Source organism: Ctenopharyngodon idella, chromosome 8 (assembly GCF_019924925.1).
Source record: "Ctenopharyngodon idella isolate HZGC_01 chromosome 8, HZGC01, whole genome shotgun sequence".
Lineage (NCBI taxonomy): Eukaryota > Metazoa > Chordata > Actinopteri > Cypriniformes > Xenocyprididae > Ctenopharyngodon > Ctenopharyngodon idella.
In genome coordinates, this window is record NC_067227.1 from 7,436,276 (window position 1) to 7,451,201 (window position 14,926).

The 14,926-nt window shown below is 36.3% G+C and overlaps 2 protein-coding genes across 2 annotated transcripts; both read right to left on the minus strand.

Annotated features, from left to right (window-relative positions):
* Window positions 1-1,180: 1,180 nt before the first annotated feature.
* praf2 (PRA1 domain family, member 2) lies at window positions 1,181-3,751 on the minus strand. The gene is made up of 3 exons (XM_051904523.1): window positions 3,535-3,751; window positions 2,508-2,725; window positions 1,181-2,288 (listed from the first exon to the last, which is right to left on the minus strand). The coding sequence occupies exons 1-3, from the start codon at window positions 3,711-3,713 to the stop codon at window positions 2,149-2,151; spliced, it is 537 nt and encodes a 178-aa protein (XP_051760483.1). The 5' UTR covers window positions 3,714-3,751; the 3' UTR covers window positions 1,181-2,148.
* A 1,812-nt stretch (window positions 3,752-5,563) lies between these two features.
* On the minus strand, window positions 5,564-14,014 carry timm17b (translocase of inner mitochondrial membrane 17 homolog B (yeast)). The gene is made up of 6 exons (XM_051904524.1): window positions 13,918-14,014; window positions 12,688-12,787; window positions 12,522-12,585; window positions 12,250-12,378; window positions 10,343-10,453; window positions 5,564-7,721 (listed from the first exon to the last, which is right to left on the minus strand). Exons 1-6 carry the CDS (start codon window positions 13,941-13,943, stop codon window positions 7,642-7,644), a joined length of 510 nt encoding a protein of 169 aa, XP_051760484.1. The 5' UTR covers window positions 13,944-14,014; the 3' UTR covers window positions 5,564-7,641.
* Between the last annotated feature and the right edge of the window lie 912 nt (window positions 14,015-14,926).

A 14,926-nucleotide genomic window follows, 5' to 3' on the forward strand; every position in this document is an offset into this window, starting at 1 on the left:
CCCATTTCGGTTTTGCATGTGCACTTCTCAGTAGTCTAATCAATTCTTCCTCATTCGAGAGAACACATGTGCATCCTATACAGTAGTGTTTGTTGAACCACCTGACCTCTCTGGGTTTCAAACAATGGTGCATTTTAAAAAGATATATATTTTAAAAATGTTATTAAAGTGTTTGAATAAACCATCCATTTTCTAAATTTTTAAAAAGTGCATGCATCTTGCTTTAGTAATATTTATTAGGAATTTTATGATTAAAGTTCCAACAACATTTCTTGAAGTGCAAGTGACAAGAACGTGAGCAAGAATATCATACTTTACACATAGCCCATGTATTGCATCTATTACTCAATGCTTGCAGAGCACCTTGCCTTTTCCCTTGAATAGGAATGAAGGCAGATGAGGATGGACAATTAAAAAAAAAAAAAATGAGAAGCATCCTCTTGATAAATGTGACATTTATAATACATTGAGTTGTAGTTGATAGGATTATCACCTGACCTGGGACTTGATGCTATCCTGTGCTTTATCTCTTACTCCCTCATTACTGCTTAATTAGGTAATCATTCATATTCCTGAATCTGCATTAAATTTGAGGAATGCAACTGATCTCAGTTTAGCCTGTTTCCAATGAAACACAATCACAAAAAAACTACACCTAGTGTTTGACAAAGTGATTGACATGGCTATTTTATGGCCAACATTGCCACCCAGCTGTCAAAGAGATGGGACTTCAAAGTTTAGTCACCTAAAAATGAAAATTCTGTCACTAATTACTCACCCTCATGTCGTTCCACTCAGCGCCCCTAAGCGGTGTCAGACGATTAAGACCTCCGTTCATCTTCGGAACACAAATTAAGATATTTTTGATGAAATACGATGGATTTCAATGCCCAGAAAGCTACTAAAGACATATTTAAAACAGTTCATGTGACTACAGTGGTTCAACCATTAATGTTATGAAGCGACGAGTATACTTTTTGTGTGCCAAAAAACAAAACAAAATAACAACTTTATTCAACAATATCTAGTGATGGGCGATTTCAAAACACTGCTTTATGAAGCTTCGAAGCTTTACGAATCTTTTGTTTCGAATCAGTGGCTACCTTACGATTCGCATATCTATACATTAATTTTAACGGCCACAGCGCCCCTAAGCGGTGTCAGACGAAAAGACAAAAGCTGCAGATATATGAAAGTTTATTTATGCACTGCGATGGATGAGCATTTCCTGAAAATACAAGGCAACTGATGTTGTAAACATTAAATATGCAGAAAATACAAATGACTTCATTTTTTTGTTCTTACACACATTAAATAACTAAAAGAAAGATTAAACATATGTAGTGTTACATTTCTTAGAACATTTAGTCAACCAAATCTGTATCAAGATTGATCCCAGTTTATTAGATAATTTATGTCTGACTACAGTTTGTATCTCTCCTTCAAATGAGATCAGACATTTTCACCAACAATGTCAGTTTGTGATGCAAAATTCACATAAATGGAAACAAAGAATTAATATTCTTGGTCACGAATTTGGGTTGCTATAACAGAGAAGCATTTACCCTTGGCACTTTGTAAGACTGCAAACACAACTCATGGCAGGCCACATATGGCACTACTTTGTTTAAAACAAAATATAATAAAACTAAAAACAAACTGTAAAAATAATATTTGGTCATGTAATGCACTGGCATAAAAGACAATCTCTTCAAATATCCTTCATCACAATTCACATAAACATATTTAGGGATGGAATACATGTGTAGGCACAATTAAATCCATAGAATTAAGCAATAACAGACTGTTACTCAAATAGTAAATGTGAATTTAATAACTCAACCAACAACCTATTTACAAGGCATTATATTGCTGTTTTTTTTTTTTTTTTTTTTTTTTTTTTTTAAATGGACACCTAATATGTAGTTATTAACACCTGATCCTGTAATCTTACTTTTGGCTATTTTTCATAAACTGCATCATAAAATCTAATCCTGTCCATTGGACCCTTCTTGCATATCTGAGACTTTAGCAATATGCCATACATGTTTTGCCAATATCTGTTTTCATATACTTTTTAAGGACGTGTAAGAAGCTCGTAGGAAAGAAGGGGTAAGCGATAGCACAGTTAGGTAATAGTCAGCATAGCTATGATCCAGCCTCTTGTTCCTGTCCCAGCGCTTCCAGTATCAGGCCCATGGGAGTCCTCTTCAATCCTATACTTTCCAACTTATTCTCTAGTTTATTCTTAAGGCTTCTGAGTCTTACTGAAGCATGGATTAGGATCACTGCGAGGAGAAAGTATCAGAGAAGATTGTCAAAGTGTGACACTGCAAAATAATACATGTAAGCCTTTCAATACACATTGCTCAAGTTATCAATTAAGTCATGGGTACATAAAAAGTATTAACAGAACAAAAATAACTGAAAAGATTTCAATTATTTGATGAGATACTAGTACTTTTTAGTGTTAGGAAGAAAAGACTTAGGCAACAAAGAATACTAACTTAATATGGGGAAGGCAATGCCAAAGAGGAAAACAGCTACCCCTCCTAAAACGGACAGAAGAAGGTAGCTGGAGCCCAAAATTGCAGTTACGGAGAGCGATGGATGATTCCTCCGGAATCGTCGGATTACCGCCTTGTTTTCAGCTGCCCAGACAAACCCCAAAAACAGAAGGATCACAACTGTTGCCCCAAGGATCAGCTGGAGTGGTTGGAAATACCTATGGCACAATTACACACACAAACACAAAAGAAATTGTTATTGTAGTATAACAATAACTAATATTTTGAATTAGTTTTTTATTATGAGTTTTGCATAATAGTTCTCCTTTAAAGCAATTGCCTTGTGAAACAGTGGTTTACAGTGAAGTTCGAATTATCAGATTGCCTAAAACCCCCTTAGCCTTTCTAAATTCACTGTAAATTATGGCTTCAGAGGGATTATTGCTTTTATAAAACGGTTATTCTTCCACCAAGCAATATTTGTTCTAAAAAAATTAATTTTAGTTAGACTTTTTGTAATTTTGTAAAAAAAAAAAAAAAATTAATAGACCTATGTCTATATAGTTTTTTTTATTCATTTTTATGTCAGTATTAGTACATTAAGTTAAACTAAAAGGGAAATGTTGGTGAAGTGAAGAAAGTGATGAAACAATGGGCCACTGAAAGTAAAGGGATAATTGTATCTTAACCTGGGATGAGTAGGCTATATGAGAACTGTTTGAAAAAACTTATGATTTGTAACACTGCTTTGTAACTGTCTAGGTGATGCCAACAAAACAACGTCTTAATAAAACAAAGCCCATGAAACACATGATCGTTTTCACTCCAAACAGAGAAGTGAATGTTTGTAACGCAACAATGGCCTAACCCTGTTTTTATTTAGTTCACACTACAAATTAATTAATTGTGAGCATTTAAAAAACGCATTCAATACAGAACATAACACAAATGTGGTTACCTGGAAAAGGATTTTAAAAGAACAGTGAATAGGTCTGAATGAACGTACACGTCACTGGTGTTTCCTTACCCGACTACAACCAAAAATGCCACGGCGAAGGCAAAATAGTTTGACTGGTAATACAGCAAGTTGTTAATGATTCGGTTATTCCACCGATCCAAGTTACGAACATCAGGCACTGAGAATCGGGCCGAACCCAGCAGAAAATCGTCCAGGGTTCTGAAAGGCGGAGGCTGAACATCCACCATTTTTGACGCTTTCGGTGACTACATTTACCAGCATGCATTGCAAACCCACGGGACTGAAACTGCTAGCAGCGCAAAAAAGCTGTCAAATACAAATACAAACACAAACAAACAAGCAAATAAATAAAAACGCTGAAAAAACAACAACAAATAAAATAATTAAATATATTTGCTCATAAGATATGCGGTACATGTAAAACAATTGATGAAACACCAGATGAATTGCATGTCATAGAATGTCATACGTCAATTTCAAACGAGTGTGTATCATTTGCAGCTCAAAATTTCAGTCCAGAAATATTTATCGTAAGGAACGTTTTATTTATTTTTGTACTAAATAGGCTATATGTGGTCTTCTAACCTTTATAACTGTGTATTTGTGTGATCTGATCTGACAGAGATGACATAAACATAAAAAATAGATAGAATATACACTTGTTAAAGTGATAGTTCACCCCAAAATGGATTTTTTTTCATCATTTACTCTCCCTCGTGTTGTTCCTAACCTGTATGAGTTTCTTTCTTCTGTTGAACACAAAAGATATTTTGAAGAATGTTGCTAACTACAGTTGATGGTAGCCATTGACTTCCATAGTAGGAAAAAAAAAATACCATGGAACAACATGAGGGTGAGTAAATGACTACAAAATTTTCATTTTTGGGTGAACTAGCCTATCCCTTTAAGACCTAAAGCAAAGTTTCAGAAGAAACAATAATTTTAATACTATCATGTACAGTTGCGAAGTTGTTAGCAAAAAAGTAAAGTAGCTAATTATTGCACCACTATAGCACTCACATGGTTTATGAATATTTCCATTTTTCATCATGATAGGCCATTCAGATTTTGTTATTAGCTGCTGATGCTTGGCTGATAGTGGCCTTTTTTCATTTGTAGGATTGATTTTTCATGGTTTTGTTAGCACTTGTCCTGAAGAAGATACACATGAAATTTAATTTTCCTTGATCAAACAGTTGTTTAGTTGTAACACACCCTTGTTGCAGATTTGAATGCAAATTAGAGTGCATCCTGTGCAGAATGTCCTGTTAACTTTGGACATTGTGTTGAGCAAATATATGTCAATAGAGTGCTGCAGGGATTACATATTTTTGGGCCAAAACCCAGAAATGTGTTGGCATATTAGCATTTTGTTTGTTTGTTTGTTTGTTAAATGCCTGAAATAAGGTTTGCGGTTAATCCAAGCTCTATGACATAAAATACATACCCCCTTGTGATTTTTAAAGCTTATTGTTGCTAACAATAGGCTAAATGCTACAGAGGTTGTCAGTGACATTAAACATCATCAGCCAAACAGGTTAACTCATCTACTCTTAGCTTTTTTCTTCTGGCTTATTTATTTAGGCTTATTCAGGCTTGAAAATTCATAAAAGTTCTGTTAATTTGTGAAGAATATCATGATGAAAAACATGTATGAATCATAAACTTTTGTTGGTCACAGACCTTATTTCATCAAAAATTCAAAAGCAAATAAAAAAAATCCAATTGGGATTTTGTAGAGGGATTGAGGAACTTGGGTGATGCTTACTTCTGGGTTTGCCTACAAAAATAAGTCATCACTGCAGCACTCTATTAGTCAAAATGGGTGATGCAAGACTGTTTAAAGGTGGGCAGCTGTGGCCTAATGGTTAGAGAGTTGGACTTGTAACCCGAAAGTCGTGGGTTTGAGTCTCAGTACTGGCAGGAAAAGTAGGTGAGGAAGTGAATGAACAGCACTCTCTTCCACTGCCATTACCCACAACTGAGGTGCCCTTGAGCAAGACACCTAACCCCCAATCGCTCCCTGGGTGCTGCAGAAAAAATGGCTGCCCAAATGGGACACATGCTCAGCCACATGTCACTTTAATATCTTTGCAGTGCTTTAATAGTACAAATACAACAGGGTTTCATCACCATTACTAATACCTACTAATAATAACATCTCTAAAACAATACAGGCCTTTGCATTAACCATAAAATACTTTGAGACAGGCTACTTATACATACATATTCTCTTATTTTTGTCTCTATAGTGCTCCAAAAAATAAATAATCCATCAAAAAAAAAAAAAAAAAAAACTACAAGACATTACACAAAGATTGTTACAGAGAGTAGGAAAATTACCAGTACCAAACTGGAGAGATTAAATGATATAAATTTAATTTGGTAGAGGAACATTAAAGTTGAATATCAACTTCAACAACAGTGTCTCTTTTGACTGCACATTATGTACTGGAGATGAATTCATTTCAGTTTATTGGTAAAGGATGCAGGAGATGCTATGGAATTGGAATGGAAAAGATCCAAAGTCTCTGAAAGATCTCAATTTTAATAACTTCAGAAGATCTAAAGCAAAATCTAAAAGAGACTGCTGGTGTATCAAGAGTCCAGATCATGTATTACATTAAGATAAATGTAATATAAAAATGTACTGCAACTTTGCATAGCCTTGTTTGCATTAACACTGCATCGGTGATATTAAAATCAAAATATGAACAATTTCAAAATTAACTTTCATAGGAATCATTATTCAAGTCTTGCAACATTGCAATTAATTACATAAACGAATACGGCTAAATGAAAATTGCTCTAATGGAGTCCTTTTCTAGCACACATTTATACAGTATATTTGTCTTAGTAAGAAGTGTTCAAACAAGCCTGTATAAACTTGACGAAAATCTTTGGGTGACAATTTTCCCTTTGCAACAGGAGAAAATACAAGTGTATATTACAATTCATACATAATGCAAATTACTTACTGCTTTCCCCTGAGTGGCCATCTAATAGAGTGGTGCAGGGTTGACATATTTTTGTAGGCCAACCCAGAAGTTGGCATTATCTTCAAAAGTATTTTTCCTTTGGCTTTTGGATTATTGCAGAAAATAAGGTCTGTGACTAACAAAAGCTTATGATTCTTACACGTTTTGTTCATCGCGATAATTTTCACAAGTGAATACAACTTTTATGAACTTTGAAGCGTATACAATCAGCAGAAGTCAAAAGCTAAATGTAGGCTATAATCGAACTACACCACAGTCGCATGACTTCAACATCACCATCGCTAAGCTTCCGACAACTCTTTTAGTCTTTGTTTAAATCATTTTACCTGAAAGTTAGACTTATAATAGTTTGTAAGAGCATGATTATAAACACAACAAGGCTGCGGAAGCAGACAATTGCATAGATGAGTTTATCTGTTTGGCTGATGACGTTTAATGTCCCCAAAACCTCTGTAGTCCCATTTAGCCACTTGTTAGCAACTACTACATGTCACAGTCACATGGACTTTCAGTTTGTTTGTTATCTGTCACATGTTCCTTTGTTCTAGTTTCCCGCCACAATCAGTAACTATGGACACTTATCACATTCATCACAGCTGTTCGTCATTTGAGTTAATCAATCAGTGTATTTAAGTTCCTGTTTCTGTTCAGTATGTTGTCGGGTGTCGTTAGTGTCTACATGGTGTGTATTCCTGTCTGTTCCTGTATTCTCCTGTTGAATTTTCAAGTAAAGACTCACTTTATCCTTATCTCCTCGTTCGTGTGCTTTATACACCGGTGGTATTGTAACACTACACAAATAAAAGTTAAACACAGGAGGATATTACTGATATATTTTATATTGTAGAATAAAATTGGAAAATATCTTGAGTTTGTGATCACCACAGACCTTATTTCAAGCATTTAACCAAAAACCCATTCAAAAAACCCATTGACTTTAGGATGATTGAACCAGAAGTGCAAAAATGCTAACTTGTTTCCAGGTTTGGCCTACAAAAATACGTCATCCCTGCACCGCTCCATAGAGGATAAAAGGTTCAGGAGTATCCCCTGTCTCTGGATGGTACTGTAAACTATGAAGAGGGTCCTAAACTTCTAACAATCCTCTCTTTTTCACAGTCTATAATATTACAGTCTCCACTGTAACACAGCGGTTTTACTGATACTGTCCATAACCACGTGTCTCTTGGCCTTCTTTCGGGGGAAGCTGACTCGGATCCTCCACAAAAGGACTCGCTATAGATGAAGAGAAGAAACAGATAGTGAACACCTCTGAAGCAGCTTCAACAAAACTATGTGCAAAATAAAACTAAAGGTAATAAAATTCTCATAATCTAATACAAATGTTAAATCACAGTGCTTAAAAGTATGTAGCACCGCACCTGACATGCAGGTAAAAAACACTGTGGCCATGAATTCATTCCCACAAATTTATAAATTGTTCTGTCATTTTAGATACATGTTGTACTAATTTGTTCCCCGTTTTAATTTAGTTAAATTGTTAAATTGCCATGAATTTGTACAATCTTGCCATGATTTACACAAATTAATAAAACATGCCAACAAATTTGTCGGAACAAATTCATAATTAATGGCCCCAATATCTATTTTTTCTTCCAGTGCAGGGCTCAGTATTAAAGGAATAGTTTGTCCATAAATAAAAATATCTTTGTTGTTTAAAACCTAATGAATTTTAAAGCGATGCAATAGAAGAACCATTTTGGGTTGCCCAAAGAACGTTTCTTTTAAAGTGCCCCTATTATGCTATTTTAAAGTTTCCTAATTTTGTTTTGAAGGTCTCCTATACAATAGGTTCACATGCATCCAAAAACATTATTTTCTTATAATATACACTATATTGCTAAAAGTTTTGGGACGCCCGCCTTTATGTGCACATGAACTTTGACATCCCATTCTTAATCCGTAGGGTTTAATATGGAGTTGGCCCTCCCTTTGCAGCTATTACAGCTTCAACTCTTCTGGGAAGGCTTTCCACAAGGTTTAGGAGTGTGTTTATGGGAATTTTGACCATTCTTCTAGAATCGCATTTGTGAGGTCAGGCAGTGATGTTGGTGAGAAGGCCTGGCTCGCAGTCTCCGCTCTAATTCATCCCAAAGGTGTTCTGTCGGGTTGAGGTCAGGACTCTGTGCAGGCCAGTCAAGTTCCTCCACACCAAACTCGCTCATCCATGTCTTTATGGACCTTGCTTTGTGCACTGGTGCGCAGTCATGTTGGAACAGGAAGGGGCCATCCCCAAACTGTTCCCACAAAGTTGGGAGCATGAAATTGTCCAAAATGTCTTGGTATGCTGAAGCATTAAGAGTTCCTTTCACTGGAACTAAGGGGCCAAGCCCACCCCCTGAAAAACAACCCCACACCATAATCCCCCCTCCACCAAACTTTACATTTGGCACAATGCAGTCAGGCAAGTACCGTTCTCCTGCCAACCGCCAAACCCAGACTCGCCCATCTAATTGCCAGGCAGAGAAGCATGATTCGTCACTCCAGAGAACACGTTTCCACTGCTCTAGAGTCCAGTGGCGGCGTGCTTTACACCACTGCCTCCGACGCTTTGCATTGCACTTGGTGATGTAAGGCTTGGATGCAATTGCTCGGCCATGGAAACCCATTCCATGAAGCTCTCTACACACTGTTCTTGAGCTAATCTGAAGGCCACACAAAGTTTGGAGGTCTGTAGCTATTGACTCTGCAGAAAGTTGGCGACTTCTGCGCACTGTGCGCCTCAGCATGCGCTGACCCCACTCTGTGATTTTACGTGCTGTTGTTCCCAATTGCTTCTACTTTGTTATGATACCACTAACAGTTGACCGTGGAATATTTAGTAGTGAGGAAATTTCACAAATGGACTTATTGCACAGGTGGCAACCTATCACAGTACCTTGCTTGAATACACTGAGCTCCTGAGAGCGACCCATTCTTTCACAAATGTTTGTAGAAGCAGTCTGCATTCCTAGGTGCTTGATTTTATACACCTGTGGCCATGGAAGTGATTGGAACACCTGAATTCAATGATTTGGAGGGGTGTCCCAATACTTTTGGCAATATAGTGTACATTGCACATTACCTAATTTCTCAAATAGTCTGAAAACAGTTCATTTGAAGATTTAGTCTCTCTTCTTTTTTGCCAGCCTACTCTGCTCCGATTGGTAAGATTGTGTCGGAAATGCCTACCATATCTGAATTTCAGCTCTGGAGGCTTCCTCAGTGCTTGATGCACAGTGAAACAGTAACAATGGCGTTGGTTTTTCCATATTAATTCCAGCTTGAGTCCTAATCCTTTTAAAATGCATGCGATGTGGATTCACAGTGCTGAAAACAGTGTCTTCTTGACATTTTGACAACAGAAACCAAACTCTTCCAGGCCTCAGCTACAACTACAGTGTTTGAGGGTGGGTCAAAGTAGATGTTGTTCATGGGCAGCCAATGAAGACCATAGGCTGGCATTATGCAAATTTCTTACATTGTTATGTAGGTATGTAAAAGGAAGTGAGACTTAAATTGCTGACGACTCACTTCAGCAGTTCAGAATCGATTCTTTCTTTTAGGAGATAACTTTTTGTCATGCACTTTGATCTTTAAAACTCTGCAGACCTTTTACATTCGCAGGCAGCTATATTACACACTGCATGAAAGGTAATATTTGAAAATGCATAATAGGGGCACTTTAACAGTTCTTAAAAGAGTGAGAAGAATATTTCAATAATCTGAGGATACTACTATAAAGAACCTTTTGTACAATGGAAATGTTCCATGGAAGTTAAAGATTCTTCATGGAGCCATCAATGCCAATAAGGAGCCTTTAATTTTAAGAGTGTATTCAGACACATGTAACTCACGATTCTGAAACTGCTGTGCTGTGTATCTAGTAAGAAGTATCCCAAAGCCCTCGATTAGTGCAAGCAGAATTCCCCCCATCATTGCAGAGCCCACCATGGCTAGGGGACCACCTGAAATACAAACATTGCAAACACATTTTCTATTAGCAAACTCATGATCCAGAGGTAATTGCGAGACTAAAGATTTATGCAGCATGTATGCTATTACAGAACAGTCCAGATCATCATTAGATTATTTCCAGTAGGTCGTTATACCTCAAATGTCAAAGACTGGAATACACTACAAAACGTTTGCCCAGATTTTTGGTCTGATTTACTGAGTCAACACTAGTTGCCTAAAGTCAGAGCCATGCCTGCAGATTTTGGGCAGTGGAGTTGACTTTGTGTAGAAAACGTGCAGTGCTTGATTGGCACAGATTTTTTAGCTTCAGACTCTGAGGAGATCAAACATATTCGATATTTTGAGCTGATTTTAAAACACATATTGTTTTCAGTTGTCATACATGCCCAAGCAATGAGGCGCATGTTTCTGTGTGAGTTTGTTTTTTACAGAATGACTTGAAAGTCTGGTAGTGTGTGATTGCCAGGCTTTCCTTTGTAACCATTTGACAGTATTTGATGCCTGATGTTGTAAAATCTGTTCAGATTTTAAAAGTTGTGTAGTGTATTCCAGTGGTCACATTATTATTGTATTGTGCGGTCACAATACAATTTCTGCTAAATTTTCTTGTGGAAAAAGGTCCATTGTCCATTATTAGTGTAGCAAAAACAAAGGTGAAAAAGAAAAGACACATGTGGAAAAGAAAAGACAACTGCAAAATAATTAAGAATTAAGATGAAGAATTAAGTGTGAGACCATCAGGAACCCTTTAGTCTCCAGCGCCACCGTTTTCCAGAACTGCAACCTACCTGGAGTCTCCAGAAGTGCAAGGTGTCAGGATCTCAGAGACTTAGGTTAGGTAAAGAATCCTAAGAAATGACCCCCGCTTAATAAGAATCACATACTGAAGTGTAGTAAAATACATGAATACTGATTTTTATAGGCTTTATAGACAAATAGATTGAGAGTGACTCTTGAAGGACCAGCACCACATCCTCATCCACATCCACCACATCCAGAATTTATCTTCCAGAATCTGGCAGTAAGTTTTGGGAGTTCATTTTTAGTCCATCTCCTATCCTGAAAAGTCCGTATTGCAGATATGGACCAGTATGTAATTCTTATTAAGTGAGGGACATTTTTTAGGATTCTTTGCCTAACCTAAGTCTCTGAGAAACTGACACCTCGCACTTCTGGAGACTCCAGGGCATGGTCACTGTCCAAATGCCATGCTTTAACTTTGCAATTTCTAGTATTGCATTAGTATTGCATTCTTCTCATGAGCATTTAATAATTTTTGACTTTTCAGTCTGAGTCAAATGTCTTTTTTGGCTTATTTTATCTGTAAAAGAAAACCTGCTTAATAATTATGCACATCTGAATATAAGGCATTTTTCACTTTCAGCCTTCATGAACAATTATATATCACTTATGAATGATTAAATACAAAATTAATAGTAGGAATTGGTAAATTGTGCTTGGAAAAAAATATGATCAGAAAATCAACTTGCATAATAATTACACGCACACTGTATGAAGCAATGCTCACACAAGTCACTTTCAAACCATGCAGCTTTCTGTTGGTCAACGTGGCGAAATCACGTGACCAACTTGAACATGATGCAAAATCTGTGTGGAAAAATATTTCACCCTCACGCGAAATTCCCAAACGTGTGGATTCCTATTGAAATTACTGGATTTTGCTCGTGAAAATTTGCTGAACAACGGTAGATGTGACCGCAACTTTAATGTCCAATATTATTGAAGAATACTGCTAATAGAATAATGACCACCATGCTAAACTTACTGCGTGCAGCCAGTATAGCTCCAGTCATGGCTCCACTGGTGATGGAGTTCCAAGGGTCTTCCTTACCCCGTAAACGCACAAGACCACAGTCTATGGTGGAAAAGAGTCCACCCCACACAGCAAAACTACCTGCAAGAGAAACAGAACCCATGCCACAATTTATAGTGAATCACTGATATACAAAATGCTGAAACTGGTCATACACAATAGTTTTACACCACACAATATCAGACTAAAAAGCAATAAGACAAAAAAAGATTCTGTGACATCACCTCCAATTTGTGGTGCTCTTACTCTCACAGCATTTGCGCTCCCTCTTAGCCTGTGTCGTACACCCTATAGTAACAGAGGTGTTTATTAATAGTACATTTATTGTATTGTGTATTAGGGATTGTAATTGCTGAGCTCTGTTTTGTTGTTGGTGTCAGTAAAGCATACCACAGGTGCATTCCGAAAGCCTTTAACAGACTGGAACACCCCCCCTCCAATGGCCCCCATGGTAAATGCACCTCCACAGTCATCAACTATCCTCCATGGACTTAAAAAAAAAAAAAAAAAAAAAAAAAAAGGTAATCAACAATTTGCTGAAAAACGTTGTACAGAATCTTCTACATGCCTTCTGCCCTCTAATTGATAGTCAATACTTTTTTTTTTTTTGCAAGTAAAAGCCTTTTTATATTGCTATAAAAATGTCCCCCTTCAGGTCTTTTTGCTGTAAAATCTCTACAGATTTTTAGAAGGTAAACGTAAGAATAACCTTTATATTGTTATTGATATTTCAAGATAAACATTTGCTGGCCTGAAGCAACTTTGGTTTATTTGATTATCCATCCATACAAAAGTCATAATGTGTCTATCAAACATCATTGCTTTGAATTGCACTATGTTTTGCCTACCACAATTAACAACTAAAAACTAAGCATTTAAATATTATCTTTCTAAGACATATTACTGAAATATATAGAGTGATAACTGATATTTACATGTACTGATAATTTATGTAAGTAGTCTGTTATATTGTTATAAAGATCTCATTGATTCACATTACCAAATGTGCATATTTGTGCTCTGTTTGGGCCTCTGAATGTTAATATTTCCTCCTTGACTATGAGCTCCATGTTCTCACATAACATACTAGAGCCATAAAAGCCTGATGTATCAAATATGATACAAAACATAAAAACACACATGCAAGCTATTCTTTTATATTTATCTAAAAGTTCAATAAACTGATCCATTAAAAAAAGATTTTTCTGACTATTAGTTAATTTGTCTTTACAGGTATTTTTTTTTTTATTATGTCGACAGTCAACTTAATACTAAACAAAGAGTTAATGTCTACTATTATTTCATATGGCTTTACAATGACTTTTTATTATGACAACGAACTTAATACTAAATAAAGAGTTAAAGCTGCCAGTGAAGGAGAACAGCGAGTTTATTGTGCCTCGTCAGTGCTGAGATGAGATCCCACATGATAGCATGTTTATCAAACACTCGGTGTAATGTGTCAACAATGTGTGTGAACTGTTACAGCAGGCTACTATATAATGACAGCTGAGAAACAAACCGATGCACAACACAAAAACAAATGCAAATATAAACTGCTTCAAATAACAGCTATTTCCTGTGTGGACCCGACAGAAGTGAAGCCAGGATGTACTTTACCAGGGTTCACGGGCATATTCCTCCATGATAAACAGCTGACGTCGGAGCGGTTACGCAATTTTTCAGTGACAGAAGGTTCAGAACCAATGAACTGGGACCTGATGTATAAACGTTGCGTAACCTACGCACAAAAAAAGGCATTGAAACGTACGTGCGCAATTTTCCACGCACATAGCGGGATTTATCAAAAATAAACATAATACAAAATACATAATTTATATATATTATATATGTCATATATAATTAATAAATATATTTATTTTATATAAAATAAAAAGTACATATATGCGCACCGTCCTCGCACTTGTGCGTACCGTACGCACTCTTTTACTGAAGAGAGCGAAGTAATGAAATGATTTTAAACTGTTTTCATTTTGATATACACATTTAGATGAAATATTACTCTCATTAATGGAGTTAAGCACTCAAATTACATAAAGTCATTATCCATTGTCCGCTGACTGGGTTTTTATAAAGCGTTGCGCAGGTTCTGGCGTAGGCTACGCATGGTTTTATAAATCTGAAAACTTTGTGCGTACCCACACTTTTAGGATAAAACCTACGTAAAGGTTTATACATGAGCCCCCTGAAGTTTTGTTTTAGCCTACTGGACACATTTGTCCACTAAAAGTATTTATTACAAGGACTTGAGTCTGACACATTCGGATCTTTTCAGTGAATTGGCTGAACCGGTTCGCAAAATTGATACACCTATACAATCATGATGTTTCATCTTAATATGGAACACATTTCATAATATTTAAAAACAAGCACCACACATAAATGCAAACACCTTAATGTTCCTGGCCAATCAAAATAAGTAAATTAAATGACCAATTATTAAATTCACAGATTCCTTAAACGTTGAAGTCTAAGGATTTTTTTAATACTTGTTGAACATTAACAGAAAAGCAGCCATAACTAAAAGAATTACAAAAACTGCGATTACACATTCTACACAACATACCAAACAATAACTGAAAGACAAAAAAGAAAGAAAAGGTAAATG